General features: G+C 64.4%; 4 protein-coding genes across 5 annotated transcripts; 3 read left to right on the top strand and 1 right to left on the bottom strand.

Moving 5' to 3' along the window:
* Positions 1-288: 288 nt before the first annotated feature.
* Positions 289-3944, top strand: LOC137463710 (lysosomal acid glucosylceramidase-like). Its single transcript, XM_068175042.1, has 10 exons — positions 289-582; positions 851-1042; positions 1117-1263; positions 1352-1485; positions 1565-1737; positions 1837-2074; positions 2212-2436; positions 2510-2673; positions 2818-2943; positions 3605-3944. The coding sequence occupies exons 1-10, from the start codon at positions 516-518 to the stop codon at positions 3705-3707; spliced, it is 1569 nt and encodes a 522-aa protein (XP_068031143.1). The 5' UTR covers positions 289-515; the 3' UTR covers positions 3708-3944.
* Positions 3945-7538: 3594 nt separating this feature from the next.
* On the top strand, positions 7539-12685 carry LOC137463707 (lysosomal acid glucosylceramidase-like). 2 transcript variants are annotated; one of them, XM_068175036.1, is made up of 10 exons: positions 7539-7875; positions 8083-8274; positions 8349-8495; positions 8627-8760; positions 9104-9276; positions 9376-9610; positions 10329-10553; positions 10634-10797; positions 10875-11000; positions 11076-11317. In XM_068175036.1, exons 1-10 carry the CDS (start codon positions 7812-7814, stop codon positions 11179-11181), a joined length of 1566 nt encoding a protein of 521 aa, XP_068031137.1. In that variant the 5' UTR covers positions 7539-7811; the 3' UTR covers positions 11182-11317. The 2 variants fall into 2 exon arrangements, with proteins under 2 accessions (XP_068031137.1, XP_068031136.1); XM_068175035.1 differs by having other exon boundaries at positions 10634-11000; positions 11076-12685.
* Positions 12686-13436: 751 nt separating this feature from the next.
* LOC137463788 (lysosomal acid glucosylceramidase-like) lies at positions 13437-18049 on the top strand. Its single transcript, XM_068175189.1, has 11 exons — positions 13437-14355; positions 15268-15376; positions 15502-15693; positions 15762-15908; positions 16042-16175; positions 16398-16570; positions 16670-16907; positions 16987-17211; positions 17301-17464; positions 17555-17680; positions 17761-18049. The coding sequence occupies exons 1-11, from the start codon at positions 14065-14067 to the stop codon at positions 17867-17869; spliced, it is 1908 nt and encodes a 635-aa protein (XP_068031290.1). The 5' UTR covers positions 13437-14064; the 3' UTR covers positions 17870-18049.
* A 1393-nt stretch (positions 18050-19442) lies between these two features.
* On the bottom strand, positions 19443-22670 carry MTX1 (metaxin 1). Its single transcript, XM_068175190.1, has 8 exons — positions 22519-22670; positions 22359-22428; positions 21396-21475; positions 21173-21265; positions 20666-20848; positions 20347-20423; positions 19944-20098; positions 19443-19831 (listed from the first exon to the last, which is right to left on the bottom strand). Exons 1-8 carry the CDS (start codon positions 22597-22599, stop codon positions 19605-19607), a joined length of 966 nt encoding a protein of 321 aa, XP_068031291.1. The 5' UTR covers positions 22600-22670; the 3' UTR covers positions 19443-19604.
* Positions 22671-23188: the final 518 nt, after the last annotated feature.

Here is a 23188-nt window from a genome sequence, read left to right as displayed (position 1 = left end):
TCCCCGCCCGGCTGCGCCCGGGCCGCGCTGCGGGGCCGGTCCCGCGGCCACTGCCCCTCGCTAGAGACCGAATAAAGGTGGTCACCGCCGCCCACGGGGCCGGTGTCACGGGGCGGGCGGGGCCGAACGGGGCGGGGCGGGCGGTCAGCTGACTGCTCACGGGGTGCCGGGTCCCGGTTTCCCGGTAGCGGCTTCGCGGGACGGGGTGACCGGTGCCGTTGGGGCGTGGGGAGGCAGCGGGGACCGAGACCGAGATCGAGACCGGGACCGGGACCGGGATCGGGACCGCTTGCTCTTCTCGGGGAGGGGGCGGGGGGAAACGACCCCGCGGTTCCCCCGGTTCGCGGTGCCAGAACCGGCGCGGGGGAAGGGCCGGGGTCAGGCCCGCCCAGAGTCGGTGCCGTTCCTGCACCGGGTGTGGGCGGGACGAGCTGCCCGAGCGCCCTTAAAGGCAAGGCCGGCGGCGGAGCCGGTGCTGCCGGGCCGGCTCCGAGCGCACCGGGAGCGGCGGGGCCATGGGGGCTGTCGGTGCCCTGTGCTGGCGGCTGCTGCTGGTGCTGCTGGCCGTGCACCGGGCTGCAGGTGAGCGAGGGGCACCCGGGGGTAACGCGGTGGGTGGAGGGGACGGGGGTACCCGGGCGGGGAGGAGGAGGAGGAGGGAATACCTTTGGAGCCCGTGGTCAGGGATGCCCGGGAGTTGTCCGGGGGTCCGGAGGCAGCGCGGAGCTTGGTGCTCGGGAGGTTCCGGGGTGTGGAGCATGGGAGCAGTGGCGTCACCCCCGGGGCAGGCGGGAGGGCTGGCAGGGACACGTCCCTGAGGCTGCCCCCACCATCCTGCCGTGCCCCCCAGGCGCCCGGCCCTGCAGCCCCAAGTACTTCGGCCGTGATGCCATGGTCTGCGTCTGCAACGCCACGTACTGTGACACGCTGGACCCCCTGGTCCTGCCGGCCCCCGGCTCCTACGTCAAGTACGAGAGCAGCAAGGTCGGCAAGCGGCTGGAGCGGAGCGAGGGGAAATTCCAGCACAGACTCTGCGCCCCAGGTACCGCCACGGATGGCAGGGATGGGATGGACCCTGCAGCAACCCACCGTCATGCTGGGCTCCCCTCCCTGCAGATGTTGTCCTCACCCTGGACACGACGCAGCGGTTCCAGAGGGTGAAGGGGTTTGGTGGCTCCATCACCGACGCGGCCGCCATCAACATCTTATCCCTGCCGGAAAGAGCACAGGATCACCTGCTGCGCTCCTACTTCTCTGAGGAGGGTAGGATGTCGGGGAGACCGGTGGGATGGTGACAGGGATTATGGGTACTGGCACATCGTGGACACCTCGTGTCCTGCTGTGCTGGCAGGGCTGGAGTACAACCTCATCCGGCTCCCCATGGCCAGCTGCGACTTCTCCCTCCATGCCTACACCTACGATGACGTCCCCTACGACTACGAGCTCACCCACTTCAGCCTCCGAGATGAGGACACCAAGCTGAAGGCGAGCGGTGGGAGGGAGCAGGGTGGGGTGGAGGGTCACAGGGGCTGAGCTGAGTGGGCCCGTCCGCCTCCTCCTGCAGATCCCCCTCCTTCACCGAGCCTCGGCCATGAGCAAGCGGCCGCTGTCGCTGTATGCCAGCCCCTGGACCTCCCCCACGTGGCTGAAGACCAGCGAGTCCTATGTGGGGAAGGGGACACTGAAGGGGCAGGCAGGGGACAAGTACCACAAGACCTGGGCCAACTACTTTGTACGGTGAGGAGCTGCTGGGGCTGGGGGACCGGGGCGATACCCGGGGGACTCACAGTGGTGGCACTGGGAACTCCTCACGGCTCACCCCTTCCCCCACGCCAGATTCCTGGATGAATACGCCAAGCACAATGTGACATTCTGGGCAGTGACAGCAGAGAACGAGCCCACGGCCGGGCTGATCAACAACTACCCCTTCCAGTGCCTGGGCTTCACAGCAGAGCAGCAGCGGGACTTCATCGCTCGGGACCTGGGCCCGGCGCTGGCCAACAGCTCCCACCGCCACGTCCAGCTCATCATCCTGGACGACAACCGGCTCCACCTCCCGCACTGGGCCAGAGTGGTGAGTGTGCTGGGGGGATGTGCCAGCGTGGTGACCCGGGACAGAGCCCCTGTCCTTGTGGGGGGCTTGGGTGCTCCATCCTGAGGAGGGCTGGGCCTCTGGCTCTGCCCCATGGGATTGGCTCTTCTCCCTGCCAGGTGCTGGAGGATGAGGAGGCAGCTCGCTACGTCCACGGCATCGGCATCCACTGGTACCTGGACTTCATTGGTCCCATACAGGACACGGTGCTGCCCACTCATGAGCTCTTCCCTGACTACTTTATCCTGGCCACGGAGGCGTGCATTGGGGCCCATTTCTGGGAGCGGGATGTGATTCTGGGCTGCTGGGAACGGGGGAACCAGTACAGCCACAGCATCCTGACGGTGAGGCCCCTGTGTGCTGGGCCCTGGGGAGGGTTGTTGGTGTTGGGCAGGCATCTGAGCTGTCCTGTTGCAGAATCTGAACCACTTTGTGGCCGGCTGGACTGACTGGAATCTGGCCCTGGATCTGGAGGGGGGCCCTAACTGGGTCAAGAATTATGTGGACAGCCCCATCATCGTGGACAGCAGTGAGGGCATCTTCTACAAACAGCCCATGTTCTACCACATGGGGCACTTCAGGTGGGTTGGAGCCCACAACATGTGCTAAGCTTCCTGAGCTCCAGCAGCAGCTTGTCCTGAGAGATGCAAGGCAAATTTGGCTCGAGAGGAGCTCTGCTGGGGTCTCACTCCCACCCTGAGCTTGCTTCTCGTTTGTCTGTTCAGTAAATTCATCCCCGAGGGCTCCCAGCGCGTGGGGCTCGTTGCCTCCAGAGAGTCCAAGAAGACAGCACTGGAGTACACGGCTTTCCTGCGCCCTGACAAAGCTGTGGTTGTGGTGGTTCTGAACCGGTGGGTGATGCAGCCTGGCCCCCTGTGTGGGACCCCCATCCTGCCAGCTCCGTGTGGGACCCCTGTCCCACCAGCCCCGTGTGGGATCTGCGTCCTGCCAGCTCCATGTGGGATCCCTATCCATTCAGCTCTGTGTGGGACCCCTGTCCTGCCAGCTCCGTGTGGGACCCCCATCCTGCCAGCCCTGCGTGGGACCCCCATCCTGCCAGCCCTGTGTGGGACCCCCATCCTTCCAGCCCTGTGTGGGACCCCCATCCTGCCAGCCCCATGTGGGACCCCCATCCTGCCAGCTCCGTGTGGGACCCCCATCCTTCCAGCCCCATGTGGGACCCCCATCCTGCCAGCTCCGTGTGGGACCCCCATCCTTCCAGCTCCGTGTGGGACCCCCATCCTCCCAGCCCCGTGTGGGACCCCCATCCTTCCAGCCCCGTGTGGGACCCCCATCCTTCCAGCTCCGTGTGGGACCCCCATCCTGCCAGCCCCGTGTGGGACCCCCATCCTGCCAGCCCCGTGTGGGACCCCCATCCTTCCAGCCCCATGTGGGACCCCCATCCTGCCAGCCCTGCGTGGGACCCCCATCCTGCCAGCCCTGCGTGGGACCCCATCTCGCTGGGCCCTGTGCAGGTGCTGCAGGTCTGACCACCATGCTGTCTCCCCCCAGGTCCCCACAGGACATCACCTTTGGGCTGGCGGACACCGTCGGCCTCATTGCGGCCGTGGCTCCAGCCAACTCCATCCAGACCTACCTGTGGCAGCGGCAGTGATGGCCGAGATGCCCGTGGCCGGCCAGGGGCCGGACGCAGCCGGGCCGGACGCGCAGCCCCAGCTGCCCGCGGGCTCGGGCCGGGGGAGGCGTCCCCAGGGCCGTGGCAGAGCCGGGCCGGGTCGGGGACGCTGTGCGTGTGCAGGAGGGCCGGGGGCACCGGTGCCCCTCAGGGTGGAGACCCCACAGGCTGTGAACGCTGTGTTCTGCTGTTCTGACATTAAACACGGATGCTGCCTTGATGTCTGTGGCTGGAAGAGAAACCTCCGGGTCCCTCCCCCGCTCCTGGGCACTGTGGCTGGGTGCCACCCCGGCATGGAGCCTGCTGGAGTCTGGCAAGCAGCGCAGAGCACCCGGAGCGCGGTGGGGCAGCCCCTCTCCCTGCCCAGCCCCTGCCCTTCTGCCCACCTCAGCTCCCCTGGGGCTCACCCTGCTGAGAGATGCTCCAGGCAAGAGTCTGCTCCCAGTTCCAAGCATGCGCTGCCTGGCTGGGGCTGAGCAGAGCCCGGGTGTGCTCCTGCTGCCGTTGGGGACAGGTTTTAGGACCTAGGGACCTAGCAAGTGGCTCAGGATTCACCCTGAATGCAGATGCTCTGGGTGCTGCATCAGGAGCAGGGACAAAGCACTTGGACACCCACCCTCGATGGAAGGGGCTGAGCGGGGATTGCGGCCAAGCTTCAGCTTTCTGTGCTTTTCCTGCCAATCCGGAGCCACCTGCAGCCTGATGTCAGGCCAGGGGCTGTGTGGGTCAGGTCTCTCCCAGACCAAGGCCCCGAGGCCAGGGCTGGAGGCAGGGCCAGCTCCAGGAGCATGGCAGCATGGGGGCTCAGGGTCCCAGCCAGCTCTGGCTGAGCCCCAGCTGCTCCTGGGGTTTTTCTGGGACAGGGAGGCTGGTCAGGCTGCAACAGCCCTGCCTGGAGCCTGCTGTCCTCCATGGGGACTGATCCGAGGGGTCCCCACTGTGGTGAGGAGACTGGGGGTGCACCCACCACAGATCTGGGGTGCCTTGAGCAAGCGGGGGCCGGACCGGGAGTGGGTGCTGAGTGTGGGCGCACCCAGGAAGGAGGGAGGGAGCTGGCAGGGTGTGAGAGCAGGAGATTAAGGCAGGGAGGTCATAATTTCAGGGCGAGGAGGGCGGCGGGGCCCCTGGGCTGATGCGTGCAGGTGGGATGTGCCCAGGGGTGCTGTCAGGACTGACAGCCGCGATACCGCGTGGGCTGAGCACAGCCCAGGCGCGGCCAGTGAGTGACAGTGTCACCCTGGGACACTGGCACGCCACGGAGCCCCAGGGATGCTGCTCCTGGGGCCCCGCAGCTCCGGGAGAGCCCTGGGGAGAGCACCCTGCTCCCGCCCCGAAGCTGTTTGTGTTTGTCCACAAGAGGGAAATGTTTCTCCAGGATCATAACTGCAGCGAGTCCCATCCCCATCACCCTGCTGCCAGCACCCCACTCCCGGTGCGGGGCTGCTCCCCCACCTGTTTCTCACTTACCTGGCCCGGTGCTCACAGCTGGTGGCCGGATGCTGAATCACGCTGGTCCACGTGCCCTCGTCCCTGCGCTCGGCTCGGTGCTCAGGGACCGACTGGCTCTGGGATAAACGCAGCGGGGGCGAATCCTCCGACGTCGCTGGGCTTGGCTCTGCTCATTAATTCTTGTGCAAAGCCTTGGCTGGTGTGGGGCTCGCGGTGACTGGGGGCTGCTGGGGTCCCACCTGCAGCCAGTGATCACCCTGAGGACTGTCCCCACGTGCTCTGGGCCGGGGTCCCACTGTTGGGAAGGAGTTGCTGTGATGCCACACTGAGGCTCTTTGGCATTGATGTTAACAGAGTCGTGATCCCCAGAAAGGTGACTCAGCCCAGCTCCGTGTCCCTGTGTCCCCATCCACACTGGCCTGGCTCAGGGACAAAATTCACCCTCTGGCTCCTCTGATGGCTCCTTTGACCCCACCTCCTAGACCCCATCCTGGAACAAACCCACCCGAGCACTGCAAAGGGCGGTCACACGATGCCACCAGGCCCCTGCGACCCCCAGGAGCTCTCCCTATTTGGAGACTGGCTGCAAGAAGCAGCTCTGGGGGCTTGGTGGGGCTGCCTGATATCTGCTGTGCCAGCAGCTCCATTCCAGGCGTTGCCCGGCCCCTGGGTCTCACTTTTCCTGCTCAGCAGGGCGCTCTTATCAGCTGGTGTTGATAAGGATGAGCTCCAGCAGCCTCCGCAGTGTTTTGCTTCCAGGAGCTGTGGGACCTGAGCCAGCTGGGGGGCTGTGGTTGGTGGGCGGCAGGAAGAACTGGAGCTTGGAATGGGAAAGGGTGAACGGGGGCATCCTGGATGGCTGGAAGTGAGCTCGAAGGTAGATGATTGCCTTAGGAGCTATTAATCCCTCCCCAAAATTGGGGTTCATTAGCCTGGGTGTAGCAGTCTGGTCACACCTTAATCACACTTGGAGGTGGGAGATCCACGGTGCAGCGGGACAGGGACAGGAGCTCCCTCCTGGGGCACCTGTTTGCCCCGTGAGACGTAACCAGGGGCTACCTGGCCCCATCTATCCCAGCCCCAGTGGCAGCTGGTCCAGGTGTCTCATGGCTCAGCTCCCAGCAGAGGTGTGGAACTGGGGCAGGGCCCATAGCAGGGCAATGCTGGGGGTAGGAGGAACTTTGATGGATTGAATTGCCCCAGAGCTGCATCTGATATGCCAGAAATGGAGAAAATTAGTCATGAAGTGCTGCTCCACCCATGGAGGGACAGCTAACGGAGCAGTTTAACCCTGTGCAGGGGAGCCCTGAGCTGGTGATTGATGCTCCAGGCAAGTGGAGCTGTGGTTGGGGCCTGTGGCTGGGATGTCACTCTCCATTCCCTGGGCCACCCCTGTGTGGAGATGCTGAGGATGTCCCCGCTGTGAGGGGTCCATGTCCACAGGAATGGGAACACCCTGGGTGATGGGACCAGGTTGGGTCTGTGTGCCCAGGTGAGCTGGCCCAGCTCAGCCTTGGCTTGCTGGGCTGAAGGGTGACTCCTGGAGGAGCAGGGAGTGCTACAGGAGCACCAGAGCTGGGCTTTGCTCCTGGCATGGTGTTGGGAGAGCAGGGTCCCCTTTGAGGGTCTAGCTGCTGTTGTTGACAGCTGGAGTGCAGCCCTGCTTGCCCAGGAGCTGGGGTATTGCCTGCTTGCTGTCACTGTGCCACTGCTGCCACCTTCCCCAGCACATGCTGAGTTGGGGAGAGTGATGCTGAAGGCTTGGGCAAGGAATGGCAACAGCCCCAGCTCCCATGTGGCCACCCCTGCTGTGCCCTTATGCTGCCCTGAGCTGTGCAGCCACGTTCACTGACCTTGCCTGGGTGTCCTGGACCCTCCCGCACGGCCCTGCGGCTCCTGGGGGACACTGGGGACAGCGGGGCGGCGGGCAGGGATAGCTGGGTGTCCTGTTGGAGGTGCCCAGCAGGACAGACAGTGCCATGAGCCTGCCCTTGGCTCTGCTGGGCTCCCAGGGGCTCATCTGGACCGTGCCTGACAAAATAAATGAACCAGTTCTTCCTCCAGGGATAGCAGTGGGCTCTCAGATCTGTCCCTATGACACCTCTCTGTGCTGGTTGGACTTTCCACCCAGGCCCAGCTGCCAGCACCATGTCCCTGTCCCTCGGCATGGCGGCGGGGGGCAGAGGGCACCCGGCGCTCCCCAGCCCCTCGGCGAGGAGATGCACGGCGGTCCGCGCCCGAGGGCAGGTATGGGCCGGGAGGAGAGCAAGGAGGAGCTGTGGGGGTGGGAGAGGGTGTGCTGCGGAGGGAGGTCTCCGAGCAGCTCCCTGTAAAGGCGAGGTGGGGAGGCTGCAGCTGCTGAGGAGGAGGAGGGCTGGCGGCAGCGCAGGTCGGGAGCAGCTGGGGTGAAGGCGGGAGTGGTGCGGGCTCCTGGGAGGGATGGACGCCCCCCAAGCAAGACGAGGGTGTTCGGGGGGAATGGAGCAGGTGACAGGAGCTCCGTGGCACTGGACGCAGGAGCAGGGGCTGAGGAGATGGGGCTGATCCCTCCATCCCCCTGCCGTGACTGAGAGTGTCCCCGCCGCAGGTGCTGCTCCCCGGGACCTTCCAGAGCTTGGGGAACGCGGAAGGGCCATGTGGGCTGTCGGCATCCTGGGCTGGCTACTGCTGCTGCTGCTGCCGGCGCCCCAGGTGGCAGGTGAGCGCGGGGACGTCGCGGGGGTGGCAGCGGGGCTTGGGCACCCTGCGGCAAGGACGGGAGCCCCGCGGCAGCGCGGAGCTGGGTGCCAGGGAGCTGCCGGGATGCGGAGCACGGGGACAATGGCATCTCCCCGGGGCAGGCGGGGCAGCAGACAGGGACACGTCCCTGAGCCGGCAGCCACCACCACCCTCCCGTGCCTCGCAGGTGCCCGACCCTGCATCCCCAAGGATTTTGGCCATGGCTCGCTGGTCTGTGTCTGCAACGCCACGTACTGTGACACGCTGGACCCCCTGGTCCTGCCGGCCCCCGGCTCCTACGTCAAGTACGAGAGCAGCAAGGCCGGCAAGCGGCTGGAGCGGAGCGAGGGGAAATTCCAGCGCAGTCTGCACAGCCCAGGTAGCGCCACTGGTGGGTGGCGGTGCCACCGCGGGCCCCCAGGCAGCAGGGACCGAGCCGGGCTCTTCCCGCAGGGCTGCTGCTGACGCTCAACATCTCCACACTGTACCAGCACGTGAAGGGCTTCGGCGGGTCCCTCTCCGATGCTGCTGCCATGAACATCCTGAAGCTGTCCCAGCCAGCCCAGGACAACCTGCTGCGCTCCTACTTCTCCGAGAGCGGTGAGCAGTGAGAGCACGGTGGTGTGAGCAGATCGTGGCGTCACCAGAGGAGCCTGTGCCTTCCCCGCTGCAGGGACATCGTCACCTGGACGCCTGCTCTGCTGCCGCTTGATGCTCTTCTTGCTCCTCAGGGATCGAGTACAACCTCATCCGGGTCCCCATGGCTTGCAGCGACTTCTCCGTGCGCCCCTACAGCTACGATGATGTCCCCAACGACTACGAGCTGAAGCACTTCAGGCTGGTGGACGAGGACGTGAAGATGAAGGTGGGAGGCTGAAGCTGCTGCCATCAGCACCTTGTCCCCTCTCGCACCGGAGCTCCTGCGTGTGCTGGGACCCCCAGGACCAGGTGCTGCTGAGCCCTGCACACCGTGGCAGGGTGCATGGGGACAGCCTGTGGGAGCTGGCACCTCCTCCGGGGCACGTCCTGGCGCATCCCAGCTGGCAGTGGCAGGGTGAGGAGCCAGGGCGCTGTGCCGGGGGGTGGTGCTTGCCAGCTGCCAGTCCCCGCTGAGATCCCTTGAGTTCTCCCCTTCCTCCCATGCTGGGCCCTGTGGTTTTGGGGAGCTGCAGTTGGAGCTGACCCTGTCCCTCTGCCCCCTCCCACAGATTCCCCTCCTGCGCCGAGCTTTGGCCATGAGCAAGCGGTCGCTGCTGCTGTTTGCCAGCCCCTGGACCGCCCCAGCCTGGATGAAGAGTAATGGGGACGTCCGTGGGAAAGGGACTCTGAAGGGGAAGGCAGGGGACAAGTACCACAAGACCTGGGCCAACTACTTCATCAAGTACTGTCTCTGGAACCAGGCTGGGATGGACAGCGGGCAGATCGGGGAGTGGGGTGGGGGGGCAGCACAGCTGATTCTGTCCCCCCTTCTCCACACCAGGTTCCTGGATGAATACGCCAAGCACAACGTGACCTTCTGGGCGGTGACGGCACAGAACGAGCCGCTGGCGGGGCTCTTCACGCCTCCCCAGGCCCCCACCATCGCCTTCACGGCCGCACAGCAGCGGGATTTCATCGCCCAGGACCTGGGCCCCGCGCTGGCCCGCAGCCCCCACCGCACACGGCTCCTCATGCTCGACGACCAGCGCATCCACCTCCCACACTGGGCCAAAGTGGTGAAGAGCAACCTTCCTTCCCCTCTGCCTCACTCCCCAGCCCCAGGCTTTATGGGAAAAGGAGCCGTGGCCTCTCCCAGCCCTGGAGACTGGGAGCAAACCGGGTCTGCCGGAGCGGGAGCCGGAGCTGGCTCCTTCCAGAGCAGCCACCTCCGCGTGTGCCCGACGGGAGTGAGGACAGGAGGTGGCACCCACATCCTGAATGCTGGATCCTGGCAGTGCTGCTGGGCGCCAGCACCTTTTCTGGGCAGAGTTTTGGCTGATTTGGTTTCCCCCCATAATGCTGTTTGGGGATATTGCCTTAAACTAGGAGGAAAGAAAGTAAAACATGCTCCTGCCCCAGCCTCAAGCCAGGCAGCCTGCCCCTCCTTTGCCTCCACAGCCGCAGGGCTGGACCACCCCACGGGGGTGTGGAGGGAGGACCAGGCAGCAGCAGAGGCAGGTGGGGGCAGGGGGTCCACTGAGGGGCAAACCTGTGTCCCACCCCCTCAGCGCTGCACCCAGTGAGGTGCCAAGGCCATGCTGGGGCACCAGATCCATGCTAGGGTGCTGCTCAAAGGGGTGCAGTTGCAGTGCTGCAGGGAGGGGGCTGCAGGGTGTGGCACCCACGGGAGGGGACAAGAGGTGGCCCTGAAAGATCACATGGAGTCCATGAGTCCATCCCCGCAGGCTTCAGGCATGGGTAGCCTCGGTGTGAGGCATCTCCTTTGCCCCCCAGGTCCTGGGAAATGCCACAGCTGCCCGTTATGTGGCTGGCCTGGCCGTCCACTGGTACCTGGATGCCATCGTCCCACCTGGCTGCAGCCTGGAGGCCACCCACAAGCTCTTCCCTGACCATTTCCTCCTCTACACGGAGGCCTGCACTGGCTTCTTCATGTTCCGCTTCGCCGTGTCCCTGGGCTGCTGGGAGCGGGGAGACCACTACAGCTACAGCATCCTGACGGTACACACCCTCACACCGCCCTCACACCGCCCACCCAGGGCTGGGGGGAGCCCCACTCAGCCCCTTCCCTGCCCCCCCAGGTCATGAACCACTTTGTGTCTGGTTGGACCGACTGGAACCTGGTCCTGGATCTGCATGGAGGCCCCAACTGGGTCAAGAACTTTGTGGACAGCCCAGTGATCGTGGACGGCAGCAAGGATGTTTTCTACAAGCAGCCCATGTTCTACCACCTGGGACACTTCAGGTGGGTCAGGGGGGCTCAGGTGCTGCCGCCAGCCCCAGACCAGGGGCAGAACCCCTCTCCTGGTCCTCTCCCCACAGCAAGTTCATCCCCGAGGGCTCTCGGCGGGTGGGGCTGCGCAGCAGCCGCCGCTGCCTCCTCTGCCAGCTGGAGCACGTGGCCGTCCTGCGCCCCGACGGTGCCCTTGTCCTGGTGGTCCTCAACAGGTCAGCCCAGGCAGGGGGTGGGGGTGATGCTCAGCCCCAGCTGTGCCGACCTGCTCAGCCCCTCTTGCTCCCCAGGTTTGGCCGGGATGTGCCATTTGGAATCCAGGACCCTGCCATGGGGTTCATCGAGACTGTGGCTCCAGCCCACTCCATCCAGACCTACCTGTGGCGCCAGCAGTGATAGCCAGGGGAGTGCTGGGGGGCTCAGGGGGGCTCTGGGGGTCAACCCTTCCTCCACCCTTTCCAGCATCCCTCAAGGGTGGAAGCAGATGGTGACCCATTGCTGGGAGTGCAGCCCCTGCACAAGGGGCTCCGTGTGCTCCTGGCACCGGGGCCTGCTGCTTCCCAGCCTCCCCTCCCTCCCGGCACTTCCCATCCCCCTGGAAGTTCCCTTTGCACCGTCTCCTGGAGCACACTTCCACACGTGGCCCCCTTGAAAGCTTCGCGTGTGTGGCGGGCGCCAAGTAAAGCCATGACGCGCTCCCTCCGGAATGCGCCGTTCCCGTCAGTGTTTCCTCTACGCGCTCGGAAATCGCTCGGTTTTCCTCGGCGGGGCGGCGCGGGGCCAGGGGTGCCCCGGGGGCTCCGGCCCCCATGGCCTGCGGGTGGCTCCTTGTTTATCCCTGCAGCTGGAGTTTATCCCTCCACCGCTGCCAGCCCTTGATTCGTTCCATATGTGCTGTTGGTTTTCCCCAGCCTACTTTTTGGGGGAGTATTTAAAAAAAAAAAAAAACCCAAATGTCAGATGCTGTCGGAAAAGCAGAGTAAATGATATCAGTGTCCCCATCCACCAAACTTTATGGACAAATTAGGCTGGTGCCACCTCTCCAGGGTGGCCTCTGGACAGAGTCCCCTCTATTCTGGCTCTGGCCAACACCGGCCGCAGCCCGCAGTGACCTCCCCGTCCTGTTTGCTTTCCCTAAATACCAGTTACAGTATTCCCTGTGCCTTTGGGAACGTTACCAGCACCTTTGAAGTACAGGAATGAGAAAGCCAGAGCTCTCCTTGGCCAATGCCCCTGTGTGAGAGCCACGGAACTGCTGAGGTTGGGGAAAATGAAAAACCCAGAGGCTTTACAGCTGGATTATTGGAGTGTGGTGTGAAGGTGGCACCGGGCTCCGTCCCAGCCCTGTTCATGAAGCACACCAGCCTGTCCTGTGCTTTTATCCATGTTCCTGCGGAATGCTGGCCCCAACGGCAGCTGGGTCGGGCTGGCTGTGCTTAGAATTATAGAATAGAATCATGGAATCCTTGAGGTTGGAAAAGGCCTCGAAGATCATCATGTCCAACCGTTCCCCCAGCGCTGCCAAGGCCAGCCCTAAATCACGTCCCCAAGTGCTCCATGCACATTTAGTAAATCCCTCCAGGGTTGGCAACTCCACTGCTGCCCCAGACAGCCGATGCCAGGGCTGCACAGTCCTGCCCATGAAGAAATTTTCTTTAATATCCAACCTAAACCTCTCCTGGGAAATGCCACAGCCCTCCTGATGCAACTTGAGGCCATTTCCTCTTGTCCTGTGTCTGTTCCCTGGGAGCAAAGACTAACCCCCACCTGGCTGTCCCCTCCTGTCAGGAGTTGTGCAGAACCACAGGGTCCCCCCTGATCCTCCTTTTCTCCAGAATGAGCCCCCCCAGCTCCTCCTGGAGCTCCAGACCCCTCCTCAGCTCCATCCCCTTCTCTGGACATGCTCCAGCCCTCATGAGTGGCACAGAACTGACCCCAAGGATTCGAGGTGTGACCTCATCAATGCCCAGGTCCTGCTGCCACACTATTCCTGACACCTTGGGAATGTCCCCTTCCCAAGGGACACCGGACCTCTGCTATGCCGGGATGGCCCGTGTGGAGCCCTGACCCCCGGCGTTCAGCAGTGCCATGGGGCAAGCGTGCAGGGAAAGGCTTTGGCCCAGCCCCTCTGGGCTGGCTCGCTGCTCCAGCCGGTTTGGAGCCGCAGCAGGATGGCCATGAGGTGAGGCTGGAGGAATCACCCCCACCATCCCCGCTGCCTGCAGCGTGGGCTGGGGGATCCCTTCTCTGGGGGCAGCAGGAGGAGCAGGGCCTTGGGTGGGGGGTGTGCTGGGGAGGTGTTTTCTGTACGAACGGGATGGGACTGTTGGGGTACGTTCCTTGAGCTTTATTTGCAGCATCAGCCTCATGACATGGCTGAGACAGTAGGAAGATGGTAAAGCTAGTAGCAGGAGAAGATTTCTTTGTTACTGAGCACTTGAAAAACTTTCTAGCTGACAGCGTATTGCTAAAAGTCAATAGTTATTGCTAAAGCTTACAGACAATTGTTTTAGCCAATTAGTAAAAGTACTCATTGTAACTCTGTTTACTTTCAGACTTTGCAGCTGCAGCTAGGTCTCTGCTCTTTCTCTAAGGCCTGCTTTTCCAGCTTTCTGAAGATCATCTTACCTTTACTATTTCCCGCTGGGGCTGCGATCTCCAGCGAGGGGCTGTGACCCTGGCTCGGGGGCTGTGGTTCCCGGGTGGGGATGTGACACTGAGTGAGGGACGGTGGTCCCTGGGTGGGGGTCTCTTCCTGGCCACCCTCACCAGCTGCCCCAAGGGGACCCCGGGGCAGCTGCCACTCCCCCCGTGCCTCTGCCCGCCTCCTGTTTCTCCTGCGGAGCAGATGCCTGCAATTAGGAAGGATCCCAAATTAGATGGTGTGGAGCCCAGACTTGTTTTGCAGATGATAAACCGCTGCTGCCGGCTCCACCCAGCCCGCTGTGGCGTGGGGCTCCGGCGTGCGGGGCACGGCGGGGGCGAGGGGACTTGGGCGGGCATTCCCTGCTGTGCCCACCCCAGGAGGGGTCGGGAGTCCCTGCCGTGACCGGCTGCTGCCTCTGCCCGTGCCAGGAAAGGTCCTGGAGCAGCCACAAACGGGACACAGGTCATGGCGGTGGCACTGCTCGTGGCAAAGCCAAAGTGCTGCCAAGAGCAGGGACCCTGGGTGGGCACAGCCAGCCGTGCCCTGCCCTGTCCGAGGTGTCCCAGGGACACAGGGCTGCTCCCGTGGGGCTCTTCCCAAGGGGAGCAGGGCAGGCCTGGCTGTGGGGGGTGATGGAGGCACTTGGGGGGCTGGCGGGCGTCCTCCCCTCCCCAGCTTCCCTCTGGCCACTGGAACAGGTTTCAGGAGAGCTTTGCAAATGCTGCGGTGTGTGGAAAGCTCATTGGAGCCAGGTTGCAAAATTATCCCCAGGCTCCTCTTCAAACACAGAGTCCCATGAGCTGTCCCATTCCAAACTCACCTTTCCTGCTTCGCCAGACGCGTCCCCTCCCACCAGGCACAGCCGGGACACAGGACCTGCCACCGTCGCCTCAGAGACGCAGCAGGAGCTGGTTTGGCAGCAGGTGAGTCCCCTGGGTCCGAGGTGGCTTCAGCAGGTGGGAATGGGGATCGAGATCGGCATGGAACAGCCCTGGGCAACAGGACCGTGTTGAGGCCATGCCCTGGCCAAGCTGGGCATCATTCCCTGGCAGGGAGTGGGAGGCAATGGAGGTGGGACAGCTGCCTGGCCCCACTCCACATGCCACAGGAGCTCGGGGAGCAACAAGAGGGCACCATCCCACCCTGGCAGAGGTCCCCAGGTGTCCTCAGTCTGGCACCAGGGTCCCGAGGCTTGGAGGTGGCTCCTCCTGTGCTCTCATTGAGAGGCTCCTTGCCCAGCACCACGGGAAGGACAGGACAGGGTGTGAACACCTGAAAGAACAGGGGAATGTGGGACTCTCCATGCCAGAGGCTTGAGCCCCAAACCACTCTGGCTGGACAAGCCTCAGCTTTCAGGCATATGGGATTGGGAGAGTGGAGCTGTTTGCTCATAGCCATGGCTCGGGGGGCACTGGGGATGCATGGGGTGATGCAGCACGGCATGGCACAGCTGTGGAACGAGTGAGGAGGGAGAAGGAGTGGGAGGGAGTTGATGGGAGTGAACAAAGTTGCTGGGTACAGCCAGCGTGGGCAGCTAGGAGCAGCAGGCTGGTGGGGTGGCTCACACCTGGGGGATGCCCACACCTGGGGGCTGCACCCCCAGCTGGGTCATAGCCAGAACTGTTGGTAGACTCTGGAGGGGTGGGAGGGAGGGTGGGTGCTGGGCTGGAGCAGTGGGCAGAGGGCAGGACAGGATTAGCCCTGGCAGGGGGGGGTCCAGTGGTCCCCTGGGCAGGGGGATGATGCTGGCACCCTCCCTGCCCTGTGTCTCTGTCCCTGTGTGTGGCTGGGTCAGGCTGAGAAGCTCTGGGTGCTGACACTTGCCCTGCTCCCAGTGTGTCCATCGGCATCGTCTGAGCTGCTGCAGCAGAGGTGCCATGGGACCAGGCTGTGCCAGTGTCCTGGGCTGGCTCCTGCTGGCACAGGCGGCCCTGCAGGCCACAGGTACGTGCTGGCACGTGTCCCTGGGCTTTGGAGGGTGGCGGATTTGGAGTCTGTCATGGGTCGAAGGGATGAGCTGGGCTCCTGCAACAGCCCTTGGTGCCTACCCACTCTTTCCTCTGCTGCAGGTGGCCGTCCCTGTGATGCCAAGGATTTTGGGCACGGCTCCCTGGTCTGTGCCTGCAGTGCCACGTACTGTGACACGCTGGACCCCCTGGTCCTGCCAGCCCCCGGCTCCTACGTCAAGTACGAGAGCAGCAAGGCCGGCAAGCGGCTGGAGCGGAGCGAGGGGAAATTCCAGCACAACGCCAAGAGCCCAGGTACCACCCCGGGCTGTGAGAGGGCCTGTCCTCCACGGCAGGGGTGGTGACACTGTGCGTCCCCACAGATTTCCACCTCACCCTGGACACAGCGCAGAGGTACCAGAAGGTGAAGGGCTTTGGTGGCTCCATCACTGATGCAGCTGCCATCAACATCCAGTCCCTGTCCAAGGATGCCCAGAACCACCTGCTGCGCTCCTACTTCTCCGAGGAAGGTGAGCCCAGGGCAGGCAAAGCTGCTGCTGGTAGAGCTGGGGTCTGGCTGCTGAGATTTGTTCTGAGGGGCGGGGGGATCTGGACCCCCAAATGCAACTCGAGGATGCCCATCACCACCTGCCCTGTCCTCAGGCATTGAGTACAACCTGGTGCGTGTGCCCATGGCCAGCACTGACTTCTCCATCCGCCTGTACACCTACGCTGACGCCGAGGGCGACTTCGAGCTGAGGCACTTCAACCTGACGGAGGAGGACACGCACATGAAGGTGAGTCCTGCAGGAAGAGTCTGAGGGACCGGGGCTGCTGCTGGGATGGGATGGGATGGGATGGGATGGGATGGGATGGGATGGGATGGGATGGGGAAAGGGAGCACCTGGGGAAAGGGAGCACCTTCCCACCTCTGGGGAGGGAGGTGACTCCTCCTGCTGCTTGCACAGCCAGCACTGGGACAGACCCAGAGATCTCTGTGCCATCCCACTTCTCCCTAGATCCCCATCCTCCAAGCAGCCCAGGCAGTGGCCAAGCGGCCGCTGTCACTGTATGCCAGCCCTTGGACCTCTCCGGTGTGGATGAAGACGAATGGAGCAATGACGGGGAGGGGAACACTGAAGGGCAGCCCCGGGGACAAGTACCACCGGGCCTGGGCCAAGTACTTTATCCGGTGAGGGGCCACGGGAGTGCGGCGTGTGCCGGGGATGCCACACCTGGAGCTGGGGCTGGCACAGGTGTGACGGGGCCATTCCCTTCTACCCCACACCAGGTTCCTGGATGAATACGCCAAGCACAACCTGACCTTCTGGGCAGTGACAGCAGGGAACGAGCCCACGGCTGGTGAGATTGTCTTCTACCCCTTCCAGTGCCTGGGCTTCTCCCCTGAGCACCAGCGGGACTTCATCGCCCGGGACCTGGGCCCGGCACTGGCCAACAGCTCCCACCGCCACGTCCAGCTCATCATCCTGGATGACCAGAGGGTGATGCTGCCCTACTGGGCCGAGGTGGTGAGTTCCCATAGCAGCTGTCCTGGCCTCACAGCAGATCTCCCAGCCCTGGGCACTGGTGACCCTTTTCTCCTGCCAGGTTCTCAAAGACCCTGTGGCTGCCAGCTACATCAGCGGCATCGGCATCCACTGGTACCTGGATTTTCTGGCACCCATCGACCTGACACTCTCCATCACCCATCACCTCTTCCCAGACTATTTCCTCCTCTCCACGGAGGCCTCCACCGGCTCCTACTTCTGGGAGCCCAGGGTGGTCCTGGGTGGCTGGGACCGTGGGAGCAAGTACAGCCACAGCATCCTGTCGGTAGGGCCTGGCGGGAGCTGTGGACACACTGGCCACCCTGGCCAGCCCCTGGGCCTGCCTGTGGCTCAGCACCACCCCCTGCCCCGCAGAACCTCAACAACTACGTGACGGGCTGGACCGACTGGAACCTGGCCCTGGACATGGAGGGAGGCCCCAACTGGAGCAAGAACTACGTGGACAGCCCCGTCATTGTGGACAGCAGCAAGGATGTCTTCTACAAGCAGCCCATGTTCTACCACCTGGGGCACTTCAGGTGTGTCAGGGCCACAGGCTGCTGGCCCCTGCTGCTGGCTCCAGGTACCATGTCCTACGTACCACACTCTGACCCTGCTTGTCCCCACAGCAAGTTCATCCCCGAGGGCTCACAGCGTGTGGGACTGGCTGTGTCCAAGAAGTGCCGCCGGTGTGACCTGGAGCACTCGGCTTTCCTGCGCCCCGACGGCGCCGTTGTCCTGGTGGTCCTGAACCGGTGAGTGGCTCAGTTCTGATCCCTGGTAAAAGGCCCCACTGACCCCACTGAGCCCCCATCCCCTCTCGCTTTCCGCACAGCTCCCCCATGGACGTGTCCTTTGGGATCTCTGACCCGCACGTCGGCTTCATCGAGGCCGTGGCTCCCAGCGACTCCATCCAGACGTTCCTCTGGAGGCAGCCAGCCTAGCGTGGCAGAGGAGTGAGGTGCCAGCACCAGGAACACGGTGCTGATGGCAGCTTGGAGAGATGACTCCAATGGGGTTGGGGCTGCAGCACAGCCCCTGCAGCCCCCTGTGCCCCAGGGGACCTGTTTGACCCTAGGGCTGCAACGCCTGTGCTTTTCTAGATGTTTCGTAAAATAAACAGGTTTTCTACAAACTTTCCTGAACCCCTGACCTCCCCTTGGTGCCAGCTCAGTGGGCAGGACTATGCCAGGGGCCAGAGGAGGCAGATTTGAGGCCCCATGGGTCCCATCCCTCCTCTGCCCAGGTTCCTGAGGCATCCCACAGGGCTGGGGATGCAGGGGGCTGTCACCCTAAGGGGTGGCATCTCTCTCCTGTCCTCCACTGCAGCATCCCCCAGGCAGGGAAGGGCCCAAAGCTGCAGTCAGGACACGCAGCCGGGATTTAGAGCAGAGCTCTGGCGTCGGCAGCTCCAGCTTCTCCCTGGCCAGAGCAGGCGGCTGTGCTTTCTCCTGCTGGAGCAGCCATCAGCCCCTCCAGCTAATGGGAACCGGGAGCATGGGGCACATAGTTCCTGAGTGACGTTAGAGGGGAGCGTGCTGGGGGGGGTTTGCACTGAGTCATCCCCCTCCCAGTGGGGCCCCTCGAACTGGGCCAGTATGGGGGAGGCTCCGCAGCTGGCCCAGCACCATGGCTCTGCTCCAGCCCAGTGTGGGGGCCCCTGGCCACTGCGCCCGGGTGGGGGGCACGGGGAGGGGGGGGCGCATGTCCAGCAGCGCAGCCTGGGGACATTCAGCCACCGCAGCAGCAGCAGGGCTGGGATGCCGCTGGCGGTGGCAGCCGGCGGCCAAACAAGCGAGGGCTGTGTGCCGGCCTGGCCCCGCGCCGCCTTTCCATCTGCGCGCTCGTAAACCGGCAGCGGCCAGCGGGAACGGCAGCGCAGCCAACACCGGCACCAGCCCCGCGCCGGGTGGCCCGGGGGACCGCGGGGGCAGACGGAGCCCAGGTGGCCACCCCCGACCCCGCTCGGAGCCCACGCGATGCGCTCCCAGCTGTGCCAGCTGCAGGAGCTCCCCGGCGCTGGCAGGCGTGCTGGAATGCAAACAGATGTCAGCGCTGGAGGGATCCCGGCTGCTGGAGCGGGGCTCCGGGTGTCCCGCTGGCAGCGGGGAGTGCTCCTGGGCTGGGGACGTGTCCTGACGAGCAGCCCCGGCTGCCCTTGGCTCTGGTTTCGTGTCTCGGCTGTGCTGCCGTGCTCGGGACTGCCGGGCTGGCAGCGGCGTGGAGGGGAGGTACCAGCCCCGCAGAGCTGCTGTCTGTGCTGCCTGGAGGCTTGCAACACGGGAAAGATGCAGGGGAGATGTGGGGCTCAGCCCCACAGCTGCTGGAGAAGGGACAGGGACTGCTCAGATGCCACAGATGCTTTTAGGTTCCCCCCTCTGGAACCTCAGCAAGACCCAAGGTTGGAGTGAGGGGCAGAGCCACAGACAGGACACACTGGTGCATGCTGCAAAACTCAAGCCTGGGCAACTGGGGAAACTGGGAAGGGCCTTGAGGGTGTTGGGAGTACGAGAGGGCGCAGGCGGAGAGAGGGAAGTTTATTGGTGTGGCAGGGACGCTCCCACGGAGCAGGGCTGTGGTTCCTGGTGGGACACAGAGCAGAACAGTGCTGCTGCCACACTCCCACGGTAAAAACAGTCAGTTCCAGGGGCTGTGAAGGAACAGTCACACAGCTCTTCCTCACTCCTCCTCCTCCTCCTCCTCCTCCTCCAGGGTGACGGGCTGCCGGCCGGCCGGCCCCACGCTGCCACGCTGGATGGAGACAATGCCGCTGAGGAAGGCGTAGCCCAGCATGGCCACCAGCCCCACCAGCACTGACAGCAGCTGCTTGCGTCGTTTGTGGGGATCCTCCTCTGCCTCACTGCCATCTGTGCCTGCAGCTCGAGGGGCACCGGTCAGGGGATCACCTGGAGGGGCAGAGCAGGAAGGGTCACCCTGAGACTGAGCCCCAGCTGGGGATGCACCGGGGGGGGACAGGTCACCCCCAGCCCGCAGGGTGAGGCGGGGGACGGCTCTCACCTCCGTCCCAGGGGAAGTAAAGGCTGAGGATAGAGGTGCAGTAGTTGCACAGGTTCTGCAGGGACTTCAGGTGCTGCTGCAGTTTCCCGTTGGGCAGCTTTGCCTTCAGGAGCGGCGCCAGGCGGCTGAAGACTAAGGCGTCGAGGGAGGCTGGCCTGGGGCACAGAGAGCCGTGCCTGGGCCACTGTCCCCACCCCAAGCCACCCAGACCCACCAGGCACTGCCAGCCCCAGCACCCCAGGGGATGTCACAAGGCTCCCCCTCCTTGGGACAGTGCCCTGTCCCCTGCGAGCCTGTTCCACCCCCAAAGCAGCTGCAGCTCCCCTGCAGACCACAGGGCCTCAGCCCTGCTGGGGTGTGGGGGCTCTCAGGCCCCTTTCCCTCTCCCGCTTTGGCCACCTACGAGTCTCCAAAGAAAAACTTCTGGGAGCCGAGGCGCTGGGAGAGGAGTGTCAAGCATTCCCGAGCTTCCCGGTAGAGCTGCAGGAGGAGGACAGAGGGTTGTCACCTGCCCAGGTACCACCACAGTGCTCAGGGGAGCAGGAGGGGGGAACCCAGACCCCAGTTTGGATTTTTTCAGAACCAATCTTAAAGGTACAAAACTTATTTCTGGGCCAATAGAACGAATGGGGATACGAGCATCATAAAGTCACCCCAGGACAGCCTGACAGGGATTCCCCGCACACCGCTGAGGACCCCTGTGCCCAGACCCCATATCTCACCTCCTTCTCCAGCTTCTCCTCATCCTCCATGTAGTCATCCCCCCAGATGAGCTGCAGCCGCTCCAGGTGCCGCTTGTGCATGGTGTTGGGCAGGAAGAAGTTGAGGGGGAAGGGGATGGTTTCCGCGTACCACTTCCGCGTGTGCTCCACGTAGTTCTTGGCATCCACCCAGAAGGTGTGGATCTGTGTGGGAGAACAATCCACAGCCTGGCCACGGCGGGGCTGCAGCCAGCGCTGCTGGCACACCAGAGCCCCTGCCTGGCACAGCCACCCTGGAGACCATGAGGGGCTGCAGGAGCGTCGGGGTCAAGGGCAGACCCCAGCCCGGGCTGCACAACCCACTGCTGCCACCTCCCAAACCCCCATCCCTGCCACGCCAGGCTCCCAGGATGTTGCTGCTGGCAGTGCTCTCTAGCTCTGCTGGCAGCTGGGCACACACCGGAGCCCACTGGCACAGCTCCCCATCCTCAGCGAGCCCCCCTTCCCTGCAGCCCCCCCGAGCCTCACCAGTACTGGCAGCAGCTTCTCCTCCAGCAGGGACACGAAGGCCAGCGTGTCCGCGCTCTGCGTGGCCGACAGGTCGTAGTCAGCGTTGTATTTCTACGGAGCAAACGCCAGTTTGATCCCACGGGATGCCCCAAATCCCACCCGTGGGTGACACAACAGGGTCCCCTCCTCGCTGAGGGGCTCCTGCAGCCCAGGGCAGGGGGTGCCCCAAGCCCCTCTGTACCTGTTTCCTGAGGTGTGTGATGATCTGCTGAGGTTTGGAGATGACGCCCTCGTCCCGTGTCCTCAGTGCGGGCAGGTGCCCTACGGGCAGGGGGAGTGAGTGGGGTCTGCAGTCACTGTGCCCTGAGCAGGTGAGGGGTGCAGGGGGCTGCAATGGGGGATGGACCCCCATGCCTGGATGAGGGGCACGAGGCAGGGCAGGGCTGTAAGGCGAGGTGGGGACAGAGCAGCGCAGGGGAGGGGGTAGAAACTGTGCAATGGGGAATGGGGAATGTGCCGGGACAAGGGGGTTGTGGTGGGGAGTGGGGGTGGGTGATGGACAGGGGGAGCAATGGGGTGTAAGAGTGCAGTGATGCATGGGGGACCAGGAAAAAGGGGGGTGCAACGAGGTGGGGAGTGAGATGAGGGTGTTCAATGGGACATGAGTTGCAGTGGAATAGGGGGGTGCAATGGGACACGGGATGTGGTGGGGCATGAGGGTGCAATAGGACAGGAGGGGGTGTGATGGGACAGGGATGGTGATGAGAAGAGGGGGTTGGGACGGGATAGAGGGGTGTGCAGTGGCGGGGGTACAATAAGAGAGCGGGTGCAGTCAGGGGCACAGCACATGAGGGGTGCTATGGGGTGGGAGGGTGTGATGGGGCAAGGGGTGCAATAAGATGGTAATGGTGGTAACGGGACGGGGTGTGATGAGGTACAGGGGGATGCAATAGGGTCGGATGGTGCCACGTGGGGAGCAGAGACCATAGGGCAAGAGAGGTGCATTGGTTAAGAGAGTGCAATAGGGCAGGGGGTCCAGTGGTGTGGGGCCACACGACGGGAGGGATAAGATGGGCTGGGAGGCTGTAATGGGGTGGGGGGCGTAACGCGTGGAGGGTGCAGTGGTGGGAAGTGGGGGCAACGGGATCACAGGGCTGCCATGGGGTCCCGGTGGTGGTGCCGGTATCCTCGGCGGGGCCCTTACCGGAGGGGCTCCTCCAGGGGCTGGTGACCCGGTGCACCTTCAGCGGCGCCCCCGTGAACCGCGCGTAGGTCTGCGGGAGGGAGGGAGGGAGGGAGGGATAGAGCGGGGCTCTGCCCGCAGGACCCCGGCCCAGCCCCGCCGCCCCCGCCCCGCCGCTCACCAGCACAGCCAGGCAGTCGGGGTCCACCGAGGGCAGCCCCCAGCCCCCGGCCCAGCAGAACAGCTCCATGGGCGCCGCCATCTTCCGCCGACCCGGAACCGGACGGGCGGCCCCGCCCGCCCCCGCCGCGGGGCGGCACCGACCGGGGGTCTCCGCGATGGAGCGGAGCCGAGCGGAGTGCGGGGATGGGAATGGTGGTGGTGTCTGCAGGGTCCTTGGGGCAGAACCCGCATCCCGCCCCGCTCAGCTCAGCTCCACGCTGCTCGGCCCCGCACCGCACAGCCCTGCCGTGCCCCGCATCTCTCTGCATCGCCCCGCACAGCTCAGCTCAGCTCCACGCTGCTCGGCCCCGCACCGCACAGCCCTGCCGTGCCCCGCATCTCTCTGCATCGCCCCGCACAGCTCAGCTCAGTTCCACGCTGCTCGGCCCCGCACCGCACAGCCCTGCCGTGCCCCGCATCTCTTTGCGTTGCCCCGCACCGCTCAGCTCCGCACCGCTCACCCTGCTCGGCCCCGCACCGCACAGCCCTGCCGTGCCCCGCATCTCTTTGCGTTGCCCCGCACCGCTCAGCTCCGCACCGCTCACCCTGCTCGGCCCCGCACCGCACAGCCCTGCCGTGCCCCGCATCTCTCTGCATCGCCCCGCACAGCTCAGCTCAGCTCCACGCTG

This window comes from Anomalospiza imberbis, chromosome 29, assembly GCF_031753505.1.
Source record: "Anomalospiza imberbis isolate Cuckoo-Finch-1a 21T00152 chromosome 29, ASM3175350v1, whole genome shotgun sequence".
Taxonomy (NCBI): domain Eukaryota; kingdom Metazoa; phylum Chordata; class Aves; order Passeriformes; family Viduidae; genus Anomalospiza; species Anomalospiza imberbis.
Note: the sequence above shows the minus strand (reverse complement) of the source record. Positions and strands in the feature narration are given on the sequence as shown.

Coding starts and splice junctions, on each gene's coding strand:
- LOC137463710 (XM_068175042.1), top strand. CDS start 516: ATGGGGGCTGTCGGTGCCCTGTGCTGGCGGCTGCTGCTGGTGCTGCTG. Junction 1,486..1,564: donor ATGAGGACACCAAGCTGAAG/GCGAGCGGTGGG, acceptor CTCCTCCTGCAG/ATCCCCCTCCTTCACCGAGC. Junction 2,944..3,604: donor GTTGTGGTGGTTCTGAACCG/GTGGGTGATGCA, acceptor GTCTCCCCCCAG/GTCCCCACAGGACATCACCT.
- LOC137463707 (XM_068175035.1), top strand. CDS start 7,812: ATGTGGGCTGTCGGCATCCTGGGCTGGCTACTGCTGCTGCTGCTGCCG. Junction 7,876..8,082: donor GCCGGCGCCCCAGGTGGCAG/GTGAGCGCGGGG, acceptor CGTGCCTCGCAG/GTGCCCGACCCTGCATCCCC. Junction 11,001..11,075: donor GTCCTGGTGGTCCTCAACAG/GTCAGCCCAGGC, acceptor CTTGCTCCCCAG/GTTTGGCCGGGATGTGCCAT.
- LOC137463788 (XM_068175189.1), top strand. CDS start 14,065: ATGGAGGCACTTGGGGGGCTGGCGGGCGTCCTCCCCTCCCCAGCTTCC. Junction 16,908..16,986: donor TGCCCTACTGGGCCGAGGTG/GTGAGTTCCCAT, acceptor TTCTCCTGCCAG/GTTCTCAAAGACCCTGTGGC. Junction 17,681..17,760: donor GTCCTGGTGGTCCTGAACCG/GTGAGTGGCTCA, acceptor CTTTCCGCACAG/CTCCCCCATGGACGTGTCCT.
- MTX1 (XM_068175190.1), bottom strand. CDS start 22,599: ATGGCGGCGCCCATGGAGCTGTTCTGCTGGGCCGGGGGCTGGGGGCTG. Junction 21,266..21,395: donor TCACACACCTCAGGAAACAG/GTACAGAGGGGC, acceptor TTTGCTCCGTAG/AAATACAACGCTGACTACGA. Junction 20,424..20,665: donor AGGAGAAGCTGGAGAAGGAG/GTGAGATATGGG, acceptor CTCCTCCTGCAG/CTCTACCGGGAAGCTCGGGA.